Source organism: Anser anser (genome assembly GCF_964211835.1).
Source record: "Anser anser genome assembly, chromosome: Z".
NCBI lineage: Eukaryota > Metazoa > Chordata > Aves > Anseriformes > Anatidae > Anser > Anser anser.
The window spans coordinates 23,157,581-23,183,819 of record NC_139723.1 but is presented as its reverse complement, the minus strand read 5'-3'; the positions used below and the strand labels follow the sequence as shown (position 1 = coordinate 23,183,819).

Genomic DNA, 26,239 nt, shown 5'->3' with positions numbered 1-26,239 from the left:
GAAATGTACTTTGAATTACACTCAAAGTGCTGAAAAGGTATGATTAAGACCAATATGCTGCTTTTTGGCTAGATTTGTATTATTAAGTGATAGAAAAGAGTCAATTTTCTATAATAACAGTATAAGAATAATAGGTTGTATTGCCATTTAAAGATTTACCTAGAGCATTTTGTACATTGGTTATCAATGTGTAATATTTTTACCATGTCTAGTGCCTGGTGGAAAAAGGTGAGAGCAATATTGTGAATAGTTCTGTTGATGAGAAGCCTACTGGAGGAATTTCAAAAATGTAGAACACAGCTTTGTTTATATTTATTTCCCTGAAAGTCCAGGAATATACAAAAAGGTTTTCATGTGAATTGATAGTGTTTTGGGTCTACATTTCAAATATATGGTAGAATTTAATTAAATTGATTCTGAAAATTCAATAATTAACGTAAGTGATGTCAGGGTTCACAACAGATTCTTTTTATTCCTTCTAACATAATAGCATATAGCTGGACAGTGTATCAAGCAGAAACATAAAATGGAGAAGACAGTTAATGGTGTTTGAATTATTTAGTGTTCGAACTAGAAAAAGTTGTGCAGGTCAGAAAGTCCTCAGCTCCTCTATTAGTGTTGTTCCAGCACACAAGTTTGTCAAAATGGAAACTTTTTTCAGGAACAAAACATACTTCTGGATTATTTTAGGTCAATGGCTTATTGTCATGAAATTTCTAACTGAAGTAAAGGAAAAATAAACGATCAAAAAGTTGAGTAGCTCCATAGAGTGATCCCTAAAGCAGCAGTGATGAGAACAGTAATCTGGAGTGTGAGAGAATGGCAGAGGCTGTCTTCTACTTCCATTTAAGTAAACACAATCTGGAAGATGTAACTCTCTTTAGAATTACGAAAAAAGTAAAAGAAAAAAAAACACCTTCAGAAGGCATATTGGGTTTACATGGCAATGTTTTGGTGGTGGTGGGGCTGCAGGGGTGGCCTCTGTGAGCAGAGCCCAGCAGCTGCCCCATGTCAGAGCAGAGCCAGCTCCAGCTGCTCCAAAAGGGACCCGCTGCTGGCCAGAGCTGAGCTGGGGAGTGACACTGGGTGGGCCTGTGGGTGAGCAGAGTTAAGGAAGGGGAAGAACTGCTGGGCAACAGCAGCTGGGAGAGAGAGGTGAGAGCCAGCCCTGCAGCCCCCAAGGGCAGTGCAGCAGGAAGGCAGGAGCTGCTCCAGGCGCGCAGCACAAGTTCCCCTGTGGCCTGTGGAGAGGCCCCTGGTGGAGCAGGCTGTCCCCCTGCAGCCCATGGGTCCCACACGGAGCAGATCTCCACGCTGCAGCCCCCCCGTGGAGGAGCCCCCGGTGGAGCAGGTGGATGTGGCCTGGAGGAGGCTGCGGCCCATGGAGAGCCCCCGCAGGAGCAGGCCCCGGGCCGGAGCTGCAGCCCGTGGAGAGGAACCCACGCAGGAGCAGGGGGTCTGGGGGGAGCTGCCGCCCACCCGTGGGGGACCCGTGCTGGAGCAGTTTGCTCCTGGGGGATGGATGGACCCCGTGGTACGGAGCCATGTGGGAGCTGTTCCTGAAGAGCTGCTGCCTGTGGGCAGCCCCCGCAGGCTCAGTTCGGGAAGGACGGCATCCCTTGGGAGGGACCCCACGTGGAGCGGGGGCAGAGTGACCGTGACGGAGTGGCAGAGACGAAGCATCAGGGACTGACCACAGCTCCCATTCCCCTGCAGTTCCCCTGCGCTGCTCCATCTTGCTGTGAGAGAGTGCGAGAGGATGATTGGGTAGGCACCTGGTGACCAGCCAAGGTCAACACAGCACAGAAGGTTTTCAGTTCTGCCTCTTTCGCAGCAGATCCGGGAAGTTTTTGAAGTGTCAGAGGACAGGAGAACTGTTCCCCTCTTTGATCTCATTTAGGAACTGCAGATGCATTTCAGCAAGTTCAAAGGCAGTCAGTTACTGACTGGAATGAACAGCAATTGTCCCATGATATCTTTGTTTACATAAATATGCCTGGAGCTGATGATTGTTGTAGGAAAAACTCTACTTTGTTCTTAAACCATGTAAGTTGGTTTTGTTTCATCTGCAATAACTTCAGATTTAATAAAGGAATTTTAATATACTTTTATACATATTATTACGAAACTTTTTTTTATTTACAACACACACGTTGGACAAGAACATCATCAGTAGGTCTCATTCTGAACTACTAAACGAATGTTTCCCATCAGCATCATAGGCTGGTTGGCCTGCTGCTTAAGTGAAAACACCTCCTTGCTCAGCAGAAAGGTTTTTTTGCATGTCAGGCAGTGTCGTGTTTGCCAGCGTGTTTTCAGCTGTTAAGACCACTGACAGTTTCACAGGAGCCCAGATATCGTGGTGCGTTCTGTCATTGTGCTCGTCTGAACTAGCACTACTGTCATTTTTAGGTTCACTTACAGAAGCCAGACTGCTTTTTTTAGGAAATGTTTCCTGTGCTGTCCCAGAAGCTTTTCCCCGTACTCAGTTTGCATTACTAAAGAACAGTTCACTTCATCCCCACCACCACTACCCACTACTGTCTGGGAGTATTTAATCTGTTTCATTTTTTGTGTATGACATGTAATACTCCTCATTATGTTTATTATTTCTTTGGTTTTTGCAACATTGCCAGAACTTTACAGACTAATTGGAAGTAAAGAATCCATTCATCTGCTGTTGTGTAGTTGAGAAATTTACATGTTCCAACCAAATTCTAGCTGTGGTGCAGAAAACCTCCGCTGAAGACAATAGTAGCCAGGCAAATACTGAATATATGAAAGTATAAATAATGCAAAACTATTTTAGGTCACAGTTTTGGCTGAGATGGTATAATTGTTGTCCTATTACCCATCCTACTTTGTTTCAGTGTTGCAAGGTTACACATCTGTCCCAGTACACAATGACAAATGCAAAAATGCATTTATGCAACACCATTTCCATAGCCTCTGTCTGTCTTGTGGATGGATTCCTCCCTCGACTTTTGCATTGCTTGTTTTGGAGAATTTTTTTGCTTCGAACAAGATTATTTTTTTCCCCTTCCCAAGTGGTCCTCTAAGTCCACCTTTTAGAAAGCCAAATGAGCAGAGTATCTGTTTAAATTCTTACAGGATTTCATTTTATACAGAGCAGCAGGAAGAATGTTGTGCCTTTTCTGGTGCAGAGCTAAATTTCCCACCAGAGCCATATGTCTGCAAAGCGGACTTTCTCTCTCCCTCAGTGGATCTCAAGGGAAATGAGCAAGAAATGTGGCAGCTGCCTTCTTTCAGATACAGGCAAGTATAGCAGGACATTTTTGTGACAACTGCAGCGCTAAAGACTGCATTTCACTTCCAGTCCAGTAAACCAAAGCTGCCAGGAGACTTTCAGCTGAGACACTGATAGACTGTCTTACTTCCTTTCTCATTGATAATACCCTCTGGGCATATATATGTGACCTCCAGGCACTTGCAGAAATTTCTCAGTTCACTGTTGTGTGTAAATGTATTTTGGAGCCTTACCAAAGAAAGAACCAAGTGGAAATGCCAGAGGCATTCTCTGAAATGCAGGCTTTTAAACTGCTGACCAAGTGATGTTTTCAGTGCAGCTTATGAGCCAGTGGTAGCCCTACTTGTCATGGATTTTGAAAGAGACAATGAAAGCAACCCCTAAACATAACTGTTTGGTCGAAGAGTTGTAAGCACCTCTCTTTGTTTTTCACTGGCATGGGACTGTTGCAAGAATGCTAATGGCAAGCACTAGACTTTATTGACATCTCAGTCTGAACTCCGCAGTTTTGCAGTCACTGTATATTGGATCAGTGTGAACCTCAGTCTTAGCAGTTGTGAATGGTAGGAAAGGCATGATCTTGATCCAAACTTTGTAGCCTCACACTCATCAGATAAGATTTCTGTGATTTTAGTTACTCTGGGCAACAACAGATTTTCCCTCTAGCTGCTCTGACTGACTGCTGTGGTTTGCCATGATGTAAAATTCTCTGTTGTAGCTTTAAATTAGCCTGCTGAGACAATCCAGGTGATAAGAGCAGAAAGCCCAGGGTGGGCTGTATTAGTGAAAGGAAGGACAGAGGACTGTGATTAGACTGCTAAAGTCATCTCATTTGTTATAGCATGTAAGATCGATGGATAACCTCAGCAGAGCCCAACAGGATCTGAGGGAGAAAAAAGACAAAGACAAGTCTAGTATTATGATGTGTACAGTACGGTTGGTTAATACAGACCTACCACCTTCATTTATTGTTACTTATATTACTTCAGTAATATAGCACTTCAGTACTCTAAGCACCTGCCTCTATTGATACCAGTACTGTATAAAGACAGTAGAAACACATACTCCAAATTCCTGAACAGCTTAACATCTTCATAGTGCAAAGAGAGCTGGGAACAAGGAGGTGTTATGTGGTATCTAAACAAGAGATCCTTTGGCACACCAGGAATCTAAAGTATTGTTTAATCAGGCTTTGTAGTAAGTAATAGCCTAAAAATGACGGTCAGCAGAGTTTGAAAGGAAACTCCTGATTCGATTTGTACATGTTTTTGGTGAGTTTTTCGTCAATCAAAGGACAATGCAAACTTTGTTGTTGTTGTTGTTGTTTGTTTGCTTTTTTAAAGTGGGATTATCAGAACCAAAATATACATGGTTTCCATACTGATGAACTGGAAGAGCTTAGAGTCATAAAATACTGAAACTGAGGGCAAATGTTCTATATGTGATGCCATTGAGAAGAGAATAGATGGAAAACCGCGCAAAAATGACGGGCAAAGAAAATAAATCATTGCAGCAGTCTCCGATATGACTAAAATTGGGATGATTTGCTTGAAAGCAGATGAAAGGAGGCTTGCAATAATTCAGAACTAAGTGCCAAGAGGAGAGCTTTAACTATGTGGACAGGAAGGGAATGTTGCAGGTCTAACAGCAAAATGAAAGAAAATATGAGGTAACAGTTACTTTGTTCTGGAGGGCACATTTAAGCATTTTTTTCAGTTGCTAAATTTAATTGTGACTTAAAATAGAATTAATTTCACCTTTTGTCTCTTGCTGTTTTAAAATTGTGTGGGCTTGACGTTAAAAAAACAGTGCCTCTTTTCTGGGGCCAATCTTCCACTTTTCTAAGGAACATCAGTCATTGTTTAGGCTTGTGTAACTGAGGAGAAGAATTAGCCTACAAGTGTTTAACAAGTATCTAAGTACATACGTGAGTCAAATAACCCCACACAATATTATTTCCATCAATGCAACCTTGTCTGGATTCTAGGCAGCAAAGAAGATAGCTAAGGAGAGCTTTCATGGACTATTGCTTACCTACGTGAACATTTGAGTTTAAATAATAGAATCATAGAATGGCCTGGGTTGAAATGGACCTCAAAGATCATCTAGTTTCAACCTCCCTGCTCTGGGCAGAGTTGCCAACCACTAGAGCAGGCTTCCCAGAGCTGCATCCAGCCTGGCCTTGAATGCCTCCAGGGATGGGGCATCCACAACCTCTCTGGGCAACCTGTTCCAGTGCCTCACCACCCTCTGAGTGAAAACCTTTCTCCTAATATCTAACCTAAATCTCTCCTGTCTTAGTTTAAAACCATTCCCCCTTGTCCTACACTATCAACACATATAAACACATATAAACAGGTGTTTCCCCTGCTATTTATACGCTCCCTTCAAGTACTGGAAGGCTGCAATGAGGTCTCCCCAGGGCGTTCTCCAAGCTAAACAAGCTCAGTTCCCTCAACCTTTCTGCATAGGAGAGATGCTCCAGCCATCTGATCATCTTAGTGGCTCTCCTCTGGACCCAAGAGCTCCACATCCTTCTTGTGCTGGGGGCCCCAGGCCTGCATGCAGTATTCCAGGTGCTGTCTCACAAGAGCAGAGTAGAGGGGGACAATCACTTCCCTCTCCCTGCTGGCCACCTCTTTTTTAATGCAGCCTAGGACATAGTTGGCCTTCCGGGCTGCAAGCGTGCACTGCTGGCTTATGTCCAGCTTCTCGTCCAGCAGGACCCCCAAGTCCTTCTCCACAGGGCTGCTCTCAAGTTCTTCTTCTCCCAGTCTATATAAATACCTGGGATTGCCCCAGCCCAAGTGCAACACCTTGCACTAGGCCTCGTTGAACCTCATTAGGTTCTCATGGGCCCACTTCTCCAGCCTGTCCAGGTCCCTCTGGATGGCATCCTTCCCAATCATCATTCTTTGTCCTGAACAGGAACAGCATGTTTAGAATAAAGATATGAAGAATGTCTTGAAGTTGTCTGCAGATATATCAAAATGTTTTCATACAGGACAGCAGTGAAAAGGTTGACAGTCAAGGAGAGTTCTGACCAGTGTACATGTCTATAAATCTTATGCTTCAAGATCGTACTACTCAGAAATGCAAGTTTTACATCAACAGAAGAGATCTGATGCCACTGTTCAGTCAAATCCAAGCGGGTGTTTGTTGCTTTGCCCAGTTGAAAGACTGAGGATGTGTCATATATTTGTTTTCAGACTTCTTGCTTTTACCAAAGACCAACAGAAACTATTTCATATCAATCAAGATACGGTATGCATTCAGGATGAGGTCTGTGTACTTCAACTTCAGATCATTTTAAACAGAAAATAGGCTTTATGCAGCTTATTGGTGGAGTCTTGTTCTTGTCATTTTAGAGAAGCCAATTTTCAACTGGGTGATTGTTTGGGACTGCTCCTTGTTTATAAGATAATTTTGTTCAGCCTGTACATCTTTCTGGAAAGCAGAAAAATTCAGGATGCTCAGCTTTTAAACTTCATGGTTGCTGGAAAACCTTTTTTCACTTAGTACTTGAAAGAAATTAGTTGCTGAAAGGTTATCTGATATTACTTACTTGCAAGTTTCCAATAAATGGAGTGAATTAGCAACACAGTTAAGCCTTCACTTCGGCTTGCTTAGTTTGCTTACACTGTACATATTACTTGTTTTTTAACATATATAACAAAGTTAGTGTTTTTTAACAGCTATGTTGGTACCTTTCAACACAGCTTGTAACTGTATAATGCTTCATTTCACGGGTGAGATCGTGTCAAACTTTTCTGCAGATTTGAGAAACTATGAAATCTGAATTATCTGTTTTTTAAATTTTCCTCAAAGCGTTAGAAATCTGAATAGTCAGCAAATGTATTAATATTTTGGTCATTATTTCCCTTCTTTGTGGGATAGTCCTAAATCAGAACTTTCTGTCGTACATAGTTATGAGCATTTACTAACTAGCACAAACTGATGCTTTTTAATTCTTTAAAATCTGACATTTGCTTTTGCATCATTTTAGCCACGCTTTGAATGGACTGTTCAGTGGGGTGGAATTCAGTGGATTTCAGATGTATATGTCTCTAGATAATGTTTCAAAGGACTTATGAGGGAATGTTACAAATATTCTTTCGTTCTTTTTTCCCCCCAACTGTGTGGACATACTGTAAGTCCTAAGTGTCCTTAAAATTGGTCTGCTTACCAAAACAAAATAACTGAGATAACTCAATAACGGAAGAGAAAGACAGGGACTGACTGAGGAATACAAGGTCCAAATAGAATTAATCACTGCCTTAATACTTGAAAATATGCATATTCCTGCCCTTTTCATTTTCTTTTGATAATATATAATTCCCCTGAAAGTTAGGCAGGAGCTTGAAGCAGTAATTTAGTTTATTTACTTCAAAACAGGATAAAAAGAATGATGTTGGAAAGAATGATGTTGGAAATTATAAAATGCAGTAATCAAATATAAGACTTTTTTAGAATTTTATTCTCAAAAGAGCCCTTCTTGCAGTTGAAATAACATGGTGCTTTTACTTAGCCTAAGTCATTTTAATAAGAAAGTGGCTTCTGCATTCTGAAGTATTGATGAAAGAAAAAAAAAGGGCAACTGAGCAGGAATTTATAGAATTCATGTTACTGATTTTCATGCCAGTTGGGTTATTCAAAAACAGCAGGCATGATGCTTATGATGCTTCCATCTTAAAGCAACAGTATTGCCTCCATTTCATTTCTGCAATTTGGAATAGTTCTCACTTTATGAGAATTTTTAAGGATGCTGAAATCTTTAGGTAAGCTGTGTAAAAGCACAGAGCACTGTAATATAAAATATTAATTAGAATTTTGTTCTTTAGGTAGTATTTCAGAGTTATCTCTGTAAGCTGATAGTTGTTCATAGAATCAGTATAATTTGGTTTCCTTCAAGTTACTGCAAAAGGTAAACATACAAAGAGTATACTTCTTTTCTCTTGTGCAGAGATGCTAAAAGATCTCGTTCTTGTATACTGAAAACCATCGTAATCCACAAAGTCAAGAGTGCAGTTTGCATCTAGAACACCGTGCAGTTGCAGTAAGCTGTTCTGGTGATGAGGAAGATAGCAGCCCATTTGTGGCATAGAAGTGGCTTTCACAGTGTGCCAGTGACACTGTTTTACTGTTGCAGGTGCTGTCTTTCACGTGAGATATAAAGCTACTGTCTTTAGCAGATTTTGGCCCTTATAACTCTGGTGCCACTTTAAAGAGGCATGAGAGTTAGTCCCAAAAGTCTGCGATAATTTCAACTCAAACAAATTCCTTTCATCTGTCACCATTCCTCCAGTCCTTTTTATTTTTGGGTGTGTGTGGGGGAAGAGGGTGTCTATTATTTTTCTTCCCTGGTTATTTAGCATAAACAGCGGTTTTGTGCCACTTTGCCAGTGGTGAGCAGGCCACTTTGTATTAACAGCCTCATCCCATTTTAACATTCTTGCTGTAAGCAGGCAGAATTCAAATTATGTCATTGGAGCAACATTTGACCCCGGTTATCCTGACATAGTGGACCAAAAGCTCTCATTTTTTCCTCTTTTCTTCTTCTTTTTTTTTTTTTCCTTGCTATTTTATGGGGCCATATTTTTATTTTTTTGCACACAGGGAAGTATTCTGCATTTTAGTAATTCCTTCCTGCACTCCTTCACAGTAAGGAGACTGAAGAAGAGCTGTCTATTTTCTGAGGAGGTAGGGCATACAGATGAGCAGCTCCTGCCCATTTCTCTTCTCAGCATTTCTGAAACTCTCAATCTTAAGCTGCATTGGCTGTCTTCTGCCTTTTTGTTTCTGAGTGGGATATGGGAAAGCAAAGGTTTAGTTATAGCCCCATTTTGCCCTTATCTCATGAAGAGAGAGTGGGGCTTCAAATAAATGTTTGTGAACTTCAGTCAGCATAGGGATGGAGCACAGGGGAGAAGGCACAGCAAAGCTTAAAAGGTTGGCACGGAGGACAGGAGAGAAGCTGGAGGGGGAAATGCAGCAAAATTATAAGGGATGTGTTCAAGGGAATGTTGAGGGCAGTTGGGGATAGAAACTTGGCTAGGTAAGAACTAATAGCAGAGGATCAGGTCCTTGTGAGGAAGCAGATGAATATCTTGGAACAATCTACCAGTGGAGATTAATTAATTGGACACTCTCACAAAATTAATTGGGTGCCTCAGTAAGGAAGTAGAGAGGGCAGATTGATTTTTTTGAGGACACCATGTGAATAAGGAGTTCCAGAGAGTTAATTCATTTTCCATTCTCTGTGTATTTAGTAGTGGAATTTGTAATTTGGAAGTTAGATTCAGGAATTTGGTCTGCATCTTCTGGAGATAGTAAGGCAGGCATGGGGGAGTGGGGAGGAATGGAGAGAGAGTAAATTAATGGGAGAACTACAGAAAGAGTGGAAGAACACTGTGTCTAAAAGTGTAGTAGGATTCAATGTGCAACAAGAGACTGCTTTACACTGGAGAGTAACTGACACAGGTGCAATAACAACTAGATGTGGTGAACACAGCCTTGTATATTTAATGTGATTTTTATTTTTTTAAGAACATTTTTTGTTTGTTTAATTAAAAAGACAAAACATGAAAACAGCAGTAGTAATGTTTGTAATAGCGTCAGAGAGTAAACGATACCTTGAGATTTTGTATAATACATACTGTTTCTCCATACCTGACTCATTTTAGCCAAATTCTTCTTCTCTCTTCCTCACCTCCACAGAAAAATAAAATACTGTGATGCTGATAAAGATACTGCCATTTCAAAGAAACTGACACCTAGCGACTTTGTCCTGTTATGAACATGCATGTCTGTGCATATGCATGTGTACGCATACATATACACAGCACAAATTAGTAACTTGGTATTTTCTTCATCCGGATTTTGCTGAAATAATGCTTGTGTGCTATTTTTTATGTTAATAAGAGAAGCAGAAATACTGTAGGAAAAAAATCAACGAATGCTCAAAAGACAACAGGGAAGTATACTAAAATGATTAAATACTAAATTTATGATAATTTTATTTTCAGGCCCTAAAGAAAATCCTAAGGAACTTTTTAGTGTCCTAAATACTAATATAATCTTCTTCTTTAGCAATTGCTGTAACCTCGAGGTAGTTATTAAGAACAGGGTATTTTGCATTTATTTACTAACATTCTGGGTTCTAAAAGTTGTTTTGTTCACACACACACCTTTGTTTTGCACTAGAAATGGGATGTGTTCACATTTTCAACCCCTGCAGGAAAAAAAGCAGAACTTCTAAATGATGCTGCTCACTAATTATTTTGATGCCTTGACAGTATACCAGTCTATAATTGCTGACTTTTCCTATTATTTTGAATTGAAATAGCTGTAGCATGTTCACTATATTTACCAGGGATGAATCACCTGATGCCTACCATATTTCTACAGCAAAGGAGAAACATCCACAAAAAAACTCTGCAAAGTGCAGTAGTAACATCTTGGGGGTTTGTTTTATTGTTTTCAGGGTGCTGGGTGCACTGCACTGGTGGTAGCTGTGGTGGCAAGGAAGTTAGAACTTACCAAAGCTGAAAAACATGTGCATAATTTCATGATGGACACCCAGCTAACTAAAAGAGTAAGTCACACTTTATATTCACAGCTGAAAAGGAAAGGTATGTTAATTTATTTCTGCATTTGTTTTAAATGGTCTCCTGCTCCGTTCCTCTACTGGGCTTTTTCATGGGTGTGATTTTGAAAAGAGGAAATGGAATGCCCTGAGCTTTTCTTTGAATTGAGGGTAACTGCAAATCCCTAGAGGATTTTTGAGGATTTGAATATTCTCCTGTAGAAGATCCTTGCAGATAGAAGATAATTGGTGTAACCAGCACTAAAGTGCTGTAAAACTAGAAAATAATATGTTAAAGTAAAAAACTTTCATGCAGCATATGAGAAGAACTTGTAGCTGCATAGGTGAAATGACTGACACAGCAGGATTTCAAGCTATGAAGAAAAAGACATGTTCATAGTTTGCAAGAGAGGTAGCCTTTGCAATTGCTTGGATGCTGAGCAAAGGGTTCATTTAGCTGCATACAGTACTGAAGCATGAAGGCAGATGTTTTGTAGAAAATAGAAATATGTTTAAATGGATTATAAAAAAAAAAATAATAAATAGAATAAAACAGAAATCATTAGAATTCATTTAAAAGTGCTATTTTGATTTTTTCTTGAACTTTTTAATTTTTTCCCAAACTGGCAGCAGTGGTTCTGCTCTCAGCGTGGAGGAGGTTGGCTGCATCAGCAGAGCTCCTTGCAGCGATGCAGCCCCCTACCCCCAGCTGGGGACAGCCACACAATGTCTCCACAAGGTGTGCTCCTAGGGCACGTCAGCACACAGGTCTGGTGGTGCTGGCTGCCACACATCTGTGCCGGTCATCTCTAAAAGCCTGTACCTCCCCTAAGCAGTCACAGTGGGGAAAAACTAAGGATGTGTGGGAAGGCAGTTCTTACACAGGTGAAAAGGGTGGGTTCTTGTAAATTTACTTGAGGTGTCCATCTGAGCAGGGTGCTTTACACAGCTATTACAGTGATTTAGGGTCCTGCTGATACTAGACCACAGGCAACAATTTGTCCTTTCCTAACACACATGGAAATCTACAGTAGTGACACCAAAACTGAAGTGAATTTTACCTGTATCAGCTCATTTGATTACAGAAGGAATCTACAGTAAATTTAGGAATTTGGCTAGATGAGTCCTAGCACAGGGAATTAAAATGTTAGGAATATAATGTAGTAGTAAATTAAAACACTCTCTCTAACTTATGGTAACAGAATAGCAGATTTCAAATGCAGCAGACTGCTTTGATTCTTACCCATGATGAGGTATGAAGTTGCTGTTGAAAGATCTGACAGGAATATTTTTCAATTGTAATCTGACAGATGAACTAAAATGTCTTTTAGGACAGAAGAAGATTTTGACAAGATTGGCCAGATTTTGAGCCAGGTGTTCATTTGTGCCTTTTAAAGTTAATTCGTGCCTTTTAAAGTTCATTCTATCCAGCTGTTCTTCATATATATCTAATTATCAATTTCATAGTGTATCTGAGTGGTGCTTCAAACTCACGAAACTCAAAGGGAATGAAAAGCAAACCAAGCAAGCAAATCTGAGATGCACATCAGATTACAACTGCATTACGTGGACACTGGAGAGGTTTTCCCAGGACGTGAAGATAACCATATCTTATGGTAAAATGCAAGGGCTAGATAAAGATTGTGAGGAAGTCTCTAAAATGCAGTTTGGCTTCCACTGAAGTCAGGACCAAGACTGTCCAATGCATTACAGGTACAAGGTGGGAACCTCCTGCTGGGTAGAGCTACTGCATTGTGTTCCTACAGTGCCACTACCTATACAGGGACTTAGCTCTCTGATGCTGCAGTGATGGGCATGATATATACAGTTGGAGAGAGAGAAAATAAAGATCAATATCCAGAACAAGTTGCCTTTGCAAGTAACCTAGCAATTCTGTTAATAAACACTGCATTGAAATTCTTTGTCATTTGTTTTTAATCATTCCTGAAAATATTGGAGGGCCGAGGAAGGAACTGTAGGTACTCCTACCTTTAACATTATATGGAAAACCTCATTTAAAAAAATATCAAAGCACTTAGGAAAGAAAACACAAGCCACATTAATTGACAAGATTTTTTTTCATCTCTTCTGAGAATGTTAAGAAAGAAACAAGAAGAAGGAAAAGTGTAAACAAACAACAAAAATTCCAGCTAGCTCCAAACAACTGTGGAATTTTAAAATGGTGGTAAACTGCAAAGAGAAATAAGAGGTAATAATGATACAACAAGAAGGAGAGAAACTTTATGGTCTTATAAAATAGTTTAGTTAATTACCATGCAAATAATTCGTTAATATTTCCTCACTGTAATTTATATTGCCATAAACACCAGATGATGCTAACTCTTTTTGAAGAAGGACAAGTGATTCTCAGATGCAAAGACAGCTGGTATCGTATTTGTAAGTAACAATACAGAAATTGCTCAGTACTTAGTTCCCTTAGTCCAGCTTCCGTTTTCTGCTGTTACTGCTACAGCTTCCTGATGTAGTCATTTCCCACAGTTTGGCAGGGTCTTAAGTGTTTTAGAACAAGTTTATGCTAGAAATGATAAAACATGACATAATGCTGTTTTGGTCAGCCTGGTGTTTTTGTTTTATTAAACAGGTGAAAAATGCAGCGGCCAATGTACTCAGGGAAACATGGTTAATTTATAAAAACACAAAGCTGGTTAAAAAGATAGACCATGCAAAAGTAAGGAAACATCAACGCAAATTCTTGCAAGCTATTCATCAGTAAGTACTATTTTGCTTTGTTTTTCCTCTCCAGGTGTTCTCTCTCTCTTTTTCAGTTCTTTTCTCTCTTTCTGGTAGTTTCTATCTCTCACTCTCCCCTTCTCCCTTTTACCAGAATATTGCTCTTGAGTTTGATTTTTTTCTCTGAGTAAGACAAAAATAAGGTTTTACTATGGTATCTGTTTACAAAAGAAGGTATGCTGACTGTATGCCCAACACAGTTTAAATCAGAATTGTTTATAGGTTTTATAGGAGTTTCCCATGCTTCTTGAAATAGCTATGACTTTTTGTCTTCTGCCACAGAGAATGTCCTTTGTTGTTACGTATTTGCTTACAGGTGGTAAGATACAAGTAAGCTGCAATATATAGAAGAAAAGCAAAAAAAAATCATTTGTAGTAGTTGTTTTGATAATTTCAGAGCAGAATGATATGATAAAAGAGAGGCTATGAGTGTGTATGTAGCATTTAATTAAAAGAGTATGCATCAAGCTTCATTTTTACAGCTCAACAGCGATTAGTTGCCATTTCCTCAGTGGATAAAAGCAAGTGTTGGTGTATCAGCTACTACCCCTGACATAGAGGAAATGAGAACATACGCCAACAGACATTTTATAACCCTTGAACACCTCTGCCATAATTCAGATGAGTTCTTTCCCTCTGCTGAACTCCAGAATGGTTGAAGACAAAACTGAGAACTGTGAACAGTTTAGTAGGACTAAACTGAATTATGGTAATGCCAGACTATAAGTATTCATCTGAAATTCCTAATACATATTTGTCATAAAGGACATAAAACCCTGCAGAATTTCATGGTGATTCAGTTCCTTTTCCTTGGACTACACAGAAGAAAAAAGGAGACTTTTGCCACCAAGAACCACAGACTCATCATAAGGGATGGTTAGGACCCATGCCACTATTTGTTCTGTTTGATATCCCCATCCAGCCTCAGGCAGCCATTTGTATGGCCTATTAAAAGGGTTTTCCTGAGATACTTGAGGAAATTTAGTTAAATTAATCAAGGTTCATTTTATACTGATAGTTTGATAACATCTGTGTGAGTCTGTGGGTGAGCCAGCCTGTGAGGAGAAGTGAAGGAAGCATCCATCTGACCCACCTACGTTCATTAAAAGGACTCCTATGTCTCATCTTGCATGATGAAGAGAAAGGAAAAGCCAGGTTATCTTATTTCCTATTAGTAAATTTAGGCTAACAGTCATTGCTTCTCTGTTTTGTAATAGTGTTTTAAAAGAATAGGTAGCTAAGCTTTGAAGGTATGAAGTATTCTATAAACCTTGATTACCATATCACATACTTAGCAGACTTGCCATGTTAAATGTTACTGTGCTGTTACAGACATACTTGAGGCAATGAAAGGACTGCAAAAGTTGAGGCAATTTTCCCATGGATAAAAAGTATATTTGTGCAGTATAGTCATCCTGCTTAGCTTGAAGGATTGGGAAGCAGGGAGGGGTGGGCAAGGGTCCTGGGATAGAGAATGGTGTGTCCTGTGCATCCTTTGCCAGACTTGAATACCTTATTGAAAAGCTTATTCCTTAACATTTTACCTTTCCTATTTATTGTTTGTGTGTGTGTCTTGTGTGCGTGCACATGTATTGAAAGACAAATCTAAAAAGCACAGCAGGCTCGATCTACAGCTTCATATATCATTCAAGCTCAGAAGAACTTCACAGGGTGTAAACTATTGTTCTGCACCTGCCTTAAAAATTCATTAATCAGGTGGGGTGGAGAAGGTGGCAGTAAGTTTTTTCCTAGCGGTGCCAGCAAAACTTTGAACAGCTATGTTAATAACATATTTCCTAATGTTCTTGAGCACTTTGCATCCCATTCCTAAACCTTGTATTTAAGAACAAAAATTTAGATAATTTTCTCAGTATGCCGAAGAATGTCCCACGGATGGAAACATTGCTCTAGCAGTTTGCTTTCTTCCAGCTGCAGCAGAGTAGCTGGGTGTGATTTATTTTCTCTCCCTTTGCATCGAAACTTTTCTCAAGGGACCAAAGGACTCATGATGGTATATGGCTCTCTTCCATTTTTCTGGATTCTTAGGATTTTTTTTAGTCCTCCTCCTTCACCTTTTCAATCATTTGGCTGGAGATGGGAATAAAAGAAGTGAAGCTTCAGTTTTATACAACAAATGAGAGCAGATCATGTTAACAGTCTCAAACTCACAGTCACAACCCTAAAATATGATTATCCATGACTGTGCTGCCTTCCGCTGGTCTGGATCTTTTTTGCTTCTCATGCATACTGAATAAGGTGAAGGTGAAATCACCACTCTAAACAATATTATTAAAAAGACTTTATGAATTCTATGAATAAGAAAATGTACAGATGATAGTTAATGGGAAGGTTTGAAGGTACTGAAAGTACTTCATCGTGACAGCAGGTGGATTAGACTCCACCTGAGGCAGTTACTGGTTAGAAGCAGAGGCAACTAGGACTTCCCACCTGCTGAATCGAGCCCACTGTGCTCATTTGGTTGTTTTAGTATATTTTACAGTTTGTTTTCTTTTGTTTTGTCTTTTTATTTCAACAAAATGAAAATAGAGCTCGGAAGTAAGTTGTATGAGCTGTTCCTTTCTAAATTTGCAGAGTTTACCAGTGTCTGCATGCAAAAAATAGAGTCTTTATTTGTGAACTTCAGTGGTCTGATTGCTACCATGGAAACGCGATCCAGAATCATGATCTTTTGCTGTGATAAGTGAAGTTTGTAAAATCAAGGTGTTTCATATTTTCTCTTCATGAACTTAAGAACAAAAGTCCGTCAGTTTTCTTTAAATCTGGCTGCTGCAGCTAAAGACTTGCCATTACCTAGGTATACATTTTTACAGTCTGTAACATGTTTATCACATTGGTGTCAGTCGGTACCTGTTTTGCTACATCGTCAATGATTTTCTCAAAATTTTGAAGTGGACATACTCACTGGCAAACAGGTGTGTCAAGGAATCTGAAGAAGAGCAGAAAAAACATGTTCTGCAAATTGTCTGAGAGATGTTTACCAAAACACCAGGATTGTCATTCTCCAGTCAAGTCATTACAAGCTTACCTGAGTAATTATTATTTTCTGAGACTATGATGATACAGCTCCATACTTTGGAAGTGCTTCCATATTTTTGCTTTAGCATAGCTCCTGCTCACAGACTCTGAAAGCAACATTCCTACAATCTGTATTTATGTTGTGCTCTAAAGGAGGCCTCCAGGGGAAGAAGAGTGTATCCCATTCCAGTAACAAGATGCTGGAATGTCAATTTTATGCAAACAGTTGTTTCTACCTTATCGGAGTTATTTCCATGTGCTAAGAAAGATATTTCAATCTTCATAACTTTCTCATGGAGGTTAGCCTGGATATTTAAGGGAACGCTTGGTAACCAAAGATTTGAACACAGACTTCCCTATTCTGGTGTATCTTGAAGAAAACTTCCATTAAATATATATATATATATATTTATATTGCTTCATCTGTTTCTTAGCATTTAAGAGGTCATTTGTAGCCCTTTTCTCCAGATTGCTTCGGAAAAATAAACATCACTGTGTAGCATTCCTTCCCCCCTCAATTCTGCCTCCACATTAAAATAATTTGTAGCTATCTTGGAAGCATCGAGCTGCTGGAAATGAAGAGAGTTGTTTGCTCCCAAGAGTTTAGGGAAATAATCCTGATCCCACTGAAGGCATTAGCAGTTTTATCATTAACTTAAAAGGGGTCAGAATTTCATCCCCTACATTCAAAATACAGAGGAATCAAAATGATTTTCCACATTATTGTTTGGAGCACTTTGAGGCTTACAGAAGTGAAAAAGAATAAGTCCTTTTGAACTGCTGTGGCTGTACCACAGAGTCTGGCAGTGACATGGGGCTCTTTTGTGCTACAGCTAGAGTTTAGTTTTTGTTTATACAAGAACAGGTTTATATGCCTTTGTGAAATCATGTTTGTTTTATAAGATACACAAAACTTTCTAAGTAACATGATAATTGAGAAATAGGCAGAGTACACACTGGCAACCCACGTGCCACAAAATGCTGCCAAACTTATTTTGATTTGACAGCTAACCAAATAGTTCGCTTGGCTGGCCCATAACATACTATTCGACTTATCAAGTCTCTTATAAATTGATGTGCTGTTTTTGAAAAAGGCTGTTTCTTGCTTCAAACATCCAGCAGAAAAGTCATTGAAAGTTCAAGTAATCCTCTATTGGGAAATGTTTAACAAAGCACTCATACTTAAGTAATAAATTGCCTATTTGTGAAAATCACATCTACAAACCATTACTTTAGTAAACATTTACTTTGATTCAGAGAATCCATAAGAAAGATCATGTTCCAAGATTGTGCATAACTAATTAATAACAATGCAGATAGGTAGGCATCAAAGAGAAAAATGCATCCTTACTTCTTGTATAGTTTCCCAGTTTTCTAGTTTAAATAGTGCATTGAAAAGGTATGTCTAATATATGTTTAAAATGTAAGCATATTCAGATTCACAAGTTATGTAAGAAAATTAAGTGTATTGGCAAGTACATTGTGTATTTAGCTGCTGGTCAGATGGAAGTTGTGTTTAAAGCAATGAGAAACTCACTTATCACTGTATCTCCATCAGGTTCAAACACCTGCTAACCCAATCCATTTCCGACAGAACAGGGCTAATACCTGTATCTAGTCATGTAGACATGGGAAGATTCTTGATCGCTACAGCATTAATGACAAAAAAACTATTGTTCTGTGTTTCTTCCTATGTCTACTTGTCACGATACTGAGGCTTTGAGGAATGTTTTGGCTTTCTTTCATGTAGTCTGGATAAATTGTTATTTCCCTTTTTGAATTCAACTTTAACCATGGCAAATAGTATTCTCAAGGACATCACATTTCCTTGCTCTTTCCTTTTTTGCGGTGTTGAAGAAGCATGCTTCTCATTGTAGCAGGCACATGACCAATTCTGAATTTACACAAAGTACTCAAGGCATTGTCCATGCAGTTATTTGTTCTTGTAAATTTTATGCATGCTTTTTAGAAATTCTTGCATGACTACACTCACACACAAATCTGACTTAAGATTCCACTTTTTAGATTACGAAGTGTAAAAATGGAACAAAGGAAACTGAATGATCAAGCCAACACATTGGTGGACCTGGCAAAGGTTAGTAGGCAATTATTATTGTTTTAACATTATTCCTTTCAAAATGGAAGAATTTGAAAGTGAAAATATGCATTGTACATGCAGGTATTGTTGACAAGTATTGTATTCTGTTTTTGCTTTTATTTACAGAAAATGAAAATATGCATCTGTTTTAGGTTGACACTCATTAAATGAAACATTTATGACCCTGACCAAATTTTGAATGCACCATGTATTTTTTTGGGGGGTGGTGGTTCATATTTGAGAAAGATTTCACAATCAAGAGGGTGATCCTGACTGCTGATGAGGTGAAGAGTCACCTGATGAGGTGACTGCAGTGATCATGGTAAGTCCTGATCTGTGGCTAGGCTGTAGTAGTGTAATGCTGTGTAGTAAAGGGGTTACCTGTCCAGTGACAGTGTGTTTGCTGTGAGGAATCATAGTAGGCAGGCTGAAATTGAAGGTTCTGGTTTTCTGTTCCTATTTTCATATGAAGTAGAGACATTGGATAAGTTGGTTTAGGTCTGCATTTGATCCACATTTTTATAATGAACAATAGCGGCCTCCTTTGCTGATAAATCATAAGGGTAAGGGTTCATTAATCTTTCTTCAGCCCTTTCAGATAAGTGAAGTTGCAAACTGCTTGTCTATTGTTGCTGGCTTTTTTTTTTTTTCTTTTAATATGTATATAATTGCAAGAGAATGTCAGGGTTGAGCTGAGAGCATTCCAGGTTTCACATTAGACCTCAATATATAACTTTTAAGGATCTTAATCTGAAGCTATATTAGAAGCATCCATTGGTTTTACCTAAGGGTTTCTTGTACACCCCTTTCAGGCATCTCAAGGCCTGCCTCATTTTAAAGTACATCATCAAGGCAAAGATTAAATTCTTCAGTGTTCCTTTCCCTTTTGCTTTAGAAAACCACCTGACAGCTTCACTTGCTGAAAATACATTTCACTCTATGGTTTCTAGCAGTTAATAAGGAATTTTCACATACTATTTAATGTAGAATAGTTTGCCTTCAAGTAATATGCTGGCATCTTGAAATAGGGGGCAGAGAAATGGGTTGTCAACACTCACCTGATAGTGAAATACTTTATACTTCAGGCAGTCAGCCTTTCAATTTCATTCCCTTTGAATGGTTTATAAACTTCAGCCAGTTTGTCTACTGAATTACATCCAGTTTTAACTTTAGTTTAAGTCTAATCTGAACTCTCAGTCTACAAGAGGGAGAAAGTCATTTTTAACCATTTTCTTGCCTCAATGGCAAGAAAAACTAATGGAAGTGGCAAAAAAGTGACAGTCCCTGTGAAGTAACATGTTTCAGATTACATTTTTATTGACCTCTATGGCATTTAAAATTCACCCTATATACCTTCTGTAACCAAATACGGTTTTGCAGTGCGCAAATGGACAGGGGAGCACAGAAGCAGAGGAGTGTACAATTCAGCTTTTATTCCTTGTACTGCAGTTCAAAAACAGCCCACCCAACTACTTTTGTTACAGCCAGTTCAAGGAAACCTGGTCAGTTTAAGGAGGAATCAAAGGAACAGAATCTGTGTTCTGCTTAAAAGTACAAAGGTGTTTAAAGTCAGAGAAAATGCAGAAGAGTCAAGGATGCATCACTGCTGTGGCACATGAGTCTTCTCAGGGTTTACACAACTAACTGTTTCTTGGCACGGTGCATTTCTAAGCACCTGAACTTCTAAAAAAAGGTCTGCTGTTTTGTCTAATTCGTTTAGATCTTGGCATTCAAAGTGCTATTGAAAATGTGTTATGTTTCTGCTCAACAGAGTTAGTAAAAAGCTTGTTCTGAATTTACATGTAAAATTATTTCACAAGGCTATATCTTTTTATTTATTCATTCATATCTTTTTTTTTTCCTTTTGGAGTACAAAAGTGTTTGCAAACCCTTGTAGATTTTACTGCATGTTACAATATTTGTAAGATCTATCTAAGCCTTTGTTTACGTCCTTCTACTTTCAGACTCAAAACATCATGTATGACATGATTTCTGACTTAAATGAAAGAAGTGAAGATTTTGAGAAGAGAATTGTTACTCTGGAAACTAAACTGGAAACTTTAATTGGTAGTATTCAAGCTCTACCTGGACTGATTAGCCAGACTATCAGCCAGCAACAGAGGGATTTCCTCGAGGCTCAGATACAAAATTATGATAAGCATGTTGCCTACAGTGCTGAACGATCACGATCTTTGTCAAGAAGAAGGAGATCCTCATCCACAGCACCACCAACTTCATCAGAGAGTAGCTAGAAGAGAATAAGTTAACCACAAAATAAAGACTTTTTGCCATCATATGGTCAATATTTTAGCTTTTATTGTAAAGCCCTATGGTTCTAACCAGTGTTATCTGGGTTCTGATGTCAGAATCCTGGAAACATGAACACAATGTTTTAGGCCAAAATGAGTGAAAACTCTTTTTTTTTTCCCCCGTCCTCCTCTCAGATGCACAGTGAATGCACCTATTATTGCTATATTAGATTGTTCCTCCTGTAATTTCACTAACTTTTTATTCATGCACTTCAAACAAACTTTACTACTACAATATATAATATAATAAAAATGTTAATTTCTGCACATAGTTGCTTGGTTACATGGACTTTAAAAGTTTTTTTAAAAAGCTCACAATCAAAAGGCCTAATTGTAAACATTTAAGAAACAAAATTGAAGCTTAATCATTATCCCTCAGTATGAAAACCAATTCACTAAACTTTGCTTGCAGTGGAGGGGGAAAAAAATCAGTGTTCATCTAACAGTGTGCTGAATAATGTATAGTCATTTTAGAAGGTCACTGACAGCTTCAGTTTCTGAAGGGATTACTTAAAAACATAGTTTATCCTAGAAAATGAGTTAAGAAGTATGCTATGGGTTTTTTAAGATCTTCTTAGGGCTTTTGTTTAACACGCATTTGTACACACGCACATAGATAATATATATACATATATATATATGTATATAAAGTTATTTATGCCATGCCCATGGCAAAGATCTTTTAAACTGACTATTTGTAAAGCTGCTGATGTGCAAAAAGCACAGGAAGGGTCCTGTTCATTTATTTGGAGTCTCATAATTACTCCGGGTAAGCATGTCAAGACAGAAGCATCACTTTCAAGCTGGAAGTCTCCCATTAATGCTACTTAGGTTTTGGAAATATTGGGTTACTCCTAACTCTCTCTGCTTCCTTTTTTTGTATGTAATGTTTCTGGAGTGAATAACTGACACACAGAGTTGGAGTGTACAAGCTTGTGTGATGGCAGCACAACGTCCTGTATACATTATGTTTAGATAATCCCTGTGGTTTCTGCTATGCCGTCAAGTTTAGCAAGAAAGTTTTAACAATATTTCCAAAAAATTGTAGTAAACCTGTTGTAGACCGGAGTTATGTGTTTGGGGTATCCGTACTATTTTACTTCCATGCGGAGATAATAAGGTCTTTCTTGAGAAACCAAAGCATAGTGTACATGTTTGTGAAAAAGTTCTGGCTGACTTTTCTCCTTGTTTATATTTCAGAGTAGCAAACCTAGGTAAGCTTAAATGCTCAGCACATGCAACTTGCATTCTTGATTTCTATTTATAAGCAGGAAGTTATAAGACTTTATAAAATATTTTATCATATTTGATATTTATAAAATGTACTAGCCCTGTGCCCTCCCCTCTTAATTTACAGTGAAAGGTGACACAATAGCTGAGTATAACAAGTAGGTATGGCTAACTGTTTCCAAGGAGTACTACATCTGTCTAGATGTAACTAATGTGCATGTTGAAGGAAATGATGATTGATCTACAGAAGTTTGTGAGTTCTGGTCAGTAGCAGTAGCCAGGGAGGACAGTAGTAGAGAAAGTCAGGGCAGCGTGGTGCTAGATAAGGCAGGGGAGCGGTTCTCTGCAAGCTCCCGAAATTCCCCAAGCCAGGTACAGAATCTGAAAAACAGCAGACACTTTGGGCCTATTTATAATAAATGGTTTGCCTTTTTTTTTTTTTGGTACAAAATACAATAGATAGATGTAAGTTACATACAGTGGCATTGCTTGTTTATAAAAAGCTCACGTGTTTCTCCAGCACTTTTATGTCTTTGAGAAAGATGATGACTTTGCAGTATTTCCCCCCTGGATGAGCAGCACAGTTGCATACCTTTAGAGTGCCTTCCTTATAGACTGTGGTATTTTGTGACTGGAAATAATAAGCTGTATGTGCAGTATTTGCAGTTCTGCTTTGGGGATTTTTCTGTTTTTGTGATGTTCATCTCTCTCAGTTACCAAAGGACAAAAAAAAAAAAAAAAAAGGGGATATTATATAGTGCTAATACTTTGCTAGTCCTAAACTGGGTGAGATTTTGAAGGGTCATGAGCCCACCTTCTTCATCCTGTTGGTAGAATTAGAAGTAGTGATTAATAATACTGGAATTTAGTAGTCAAGTTGTAGAATTCTTCCTTGAATATTTTTCTTTTTCTCATTCTCCCATTTTTTGTGTTTAATTTAAGAATGTTTTTCTGTCATTGAAAGTGAAATATGTGTGCTGTAGTTTAAATGCATCCTTCTTTGTCTTGTCAGTGTGAACTAGCTCTTTTCTTGCTTACAACATCTTTTTTATATTTTAAACTCTTTTTTTCCCTTTTTCTCCTCTGGGTTGTACAGTGGGATTTTAAAAGAACTGTAGTTCCATATTGAAAATTCTTGCCAATCATTCAGAGTTAAGTTTGACTTAAGATCTGTCTGCAAGTATTGAGCTGGTTTATTCTGATGTGAGAGACCTACTGTCATCTTTGACCTCTCAGTTTTGTGTTACCCATTAGGACACAGGAGACCAAACAAACCAAACCAACTAAATTCTTGCTGTAGCTTTATGCAGGCAGGGCTGATAGATGTGATATGACTATCCCCATCAGTCGGGTTCTATAACAGTCTGCCAAATTCTTTTGGATTTCTGTCTTGGTTTTTAAAGCAAACAGCAAATGATGACACGGTGGAATATTCCAGTACAATTTCTTAATTCTCTCTAAAGATCACTGCAAATATTTTATCTGCATTTTTTGTACTGATGAGTCTTTTTCTTCTAATACCTGGTTTTGCAAAGCACTTAAAGTACTCCATTTGAATCCAATCCAAGACAATACATATACAGCCTTACATTCAGGAGAGCACAAAGTACTATGGGTTTAATTTTCTGACTCCTAATACAAAATTCCCTTTCATCTTTCCTTATTAGAGTCTTGTACCACAAATTCCATTACTGACTTTTTATTTCTGAAACTCAAACTCTTTCCCCATGTTCTGCATATCAGCTGACCAAAAGGAAAAGTATCACTGTGACTGATGTCTGAAACTGCTTGTGTAGTTGAACATAGATTTTTCTTAGATTTTTCTTTGAAAGATCACTTACAAATGACAAGGAATCCCTCTCCGACCATATAGCATATTTCCTGTGTTACGGTTGAAAAGCTTCGTGCATACCCTTCTTCACTGATTGGAAAATTCAGCTTTCACTTGTGATTGAACATATCCTTTTCACTGTGTTCCAGGTACTAATTCAATTTATCAGTTACTTTTGAGTCTTGTTGCTAACTGCTGCATTTTTAATGACACTTAGCAAAGGTATCGTGGCTGTAAAGACTGGAATGTAAGATCACAAGTAGGCCCATTCACCATGCTTAAAACTAAGTACTTTGATTTAAATAGTATTTTTTTAGTTACATTTAAGTCTTTGCAGGATCAGAATAATACTTTCATAGCATAAATAACTTGCAAATTCCTCTTTGGTTCTGAATTATCCAAATTGTTATCTTTTATAAGCCTGCAGATCTTCCTGGAAGAGACCTGTGCAAATCAGCCATTCTTTACCTCCCATGTCGCCATAAAGATGGGTCTGATACAGAAAGGACTTCTCTATTTAAAAGTTAAGCAACCAGCTTGGGATCCCTGAACACCTTCTGGAACTCCATACCTTTCCTTGTGAGATGTTCAAAAACCATGGTTTCCTAGAATTGGTCTGAATCACTGTCATAATGAGAGGTCAAAGATGGGTGGTAGGCAAACTGTTTAACTGGTGATCAGTTTGTAAGACTCTTTCTATGTCAGATCATACATAGACATTGATACAATGCACATTAAAAGCATATCTACGTATGAAATAATAAATGGTTTAAATATGAGTGTCTCATATTCAGAATAAAACCTATTACCTTAATCAGTAGTACAAATGTTAATTGTCTGAAAGCTTTTTTTCCTCTAAGACTTATGAAAAATCCTCACTAAGTTTTATCTTCAGAAAGAAGGTTTTCTGATTAGTGTGTCTGTTCTCACCGTCAAAATTTTTGATGCTGAAAGATATATACATTTTTTTTTTCTTTAAAGAAAGCCTTTAAAGTCCTTTTGCCTTTTTAGTCCACTTCTCTCAAAACATTTACTAAGTGGTGAGAAGCAGCCAAGTAAGGGGTGGGGGGGGGGGGGGGGTTGCGTTGTGCAGGAAAGAGCTAACACGGCAGTGTCTCACTTTTAGTGACCTGCTTCCTGTCAGGGTGTCTCTGTGCTCAAGTAGAAGCAGTCACAAATATCCCACCCCGCAGCACTCTGACCTAGATACAAGCCAACTGGTGCCCAGAGGAGCACTGATACAGTAGCACCATCCTGAGGTGCACCTTACAAAAATGGTTGGCTCAACAAGAGTCAACAAGAGTTCAACAAGAGTATGTTGAATTTTATATATGCATAAGAATAAAGTTAGCCTACATCTGTCAATCCATGCCATCAGGACTTACGAATCTGATCCTATGCCTGCCAGCATTAGTGCAGAGAATACTGGGCTGTATCAACAGTTAGCCTTTTTCCTCCAAAACATTTAAGGAATATCTACAAGGGTCTTTGCCCTCCCCATGGGTGGGGAAAAAAAAATACTTAGGAGACATGTTGCAGTCAGGTGTGCACAGGTATGCCTCTGACCTGCCCATCTGCATATCAACCCTCGTCCAGAAACCCCATAGTGAGCAAGCACAGCATGGAGCACGTCTCTCAGGAACAGCGTGATACGCAAGATGAGCAGAAGGAAGAGGAGAGTGCTGTTAAGTCATGTAACTCTGCTCAAGTCTTATGGCCGAGCACAGCACCAAGCCTAATGCAGGTGCCTGGCTTCCTGCGAAGAAGTGCTTGCAGCCAGGCTGTTCGGCACAGGGACAGAGCAGGTGAGGTATGGTCTGGGCTAGTGTGTACAGATGTGCCCTACAGAAAGTTAAAATGCAGTCAGTTGCCAGAACTGGCATGACCATATTGCTCTATATTTCACTTTATCAGTGATGCTGTTAAAGTTCGGCTAGGTCAATAACTTCCAGGCTTTCCTATGAAGAAGTTTCTCTAGCAGGGGACCCTTTCTGCACAATATATATATATATATATATAGCATAATTATATATATTAATATATATATATATTAATAGTATAATATAATAATATAATTATATATTTATATATTTATATATATGTAGCATAATTTGCATGATTATATATATAT

General features: G+C 38.6%; 1 protein-coding gene across 5 annotated transcripts in view; it reads left to right on the top strand.

Moving 5' to 3' along the window:
• The window catches only part of KCNN2 (potassium calcium-activated channel subfamily N member 2), a 78,693-nt gene extending 53,767 nt beyond the window's left edge, over positions 1–24,926 (top strand). For 2 of the 5 annotated variants that reach the window (XM_083818742.1, XM_083818745.1), the window contains 4 exons: positions 10,752–10,862; positions 13,456–13,583; positions 18,666–18,735; positions 20,703–24,926. In XM_083818742.1, coding sequence (XP_083674868.1) covers positions 10,752–10,862; positions 13,456–13,583; positions 18,666–18,735; positions 20,703–20,990 — 597 coding nt within the window. In that variant the 3' untranslated portion in view covers positions 20,991–24,926. The other 3 variants (XR_014577040.1, XM_083818743.1, XM_083818744.1) reach the window with 3 other exon arrangements.
• Positions 24,927–26,239: the final 1,313 nt, after the last annotated feature.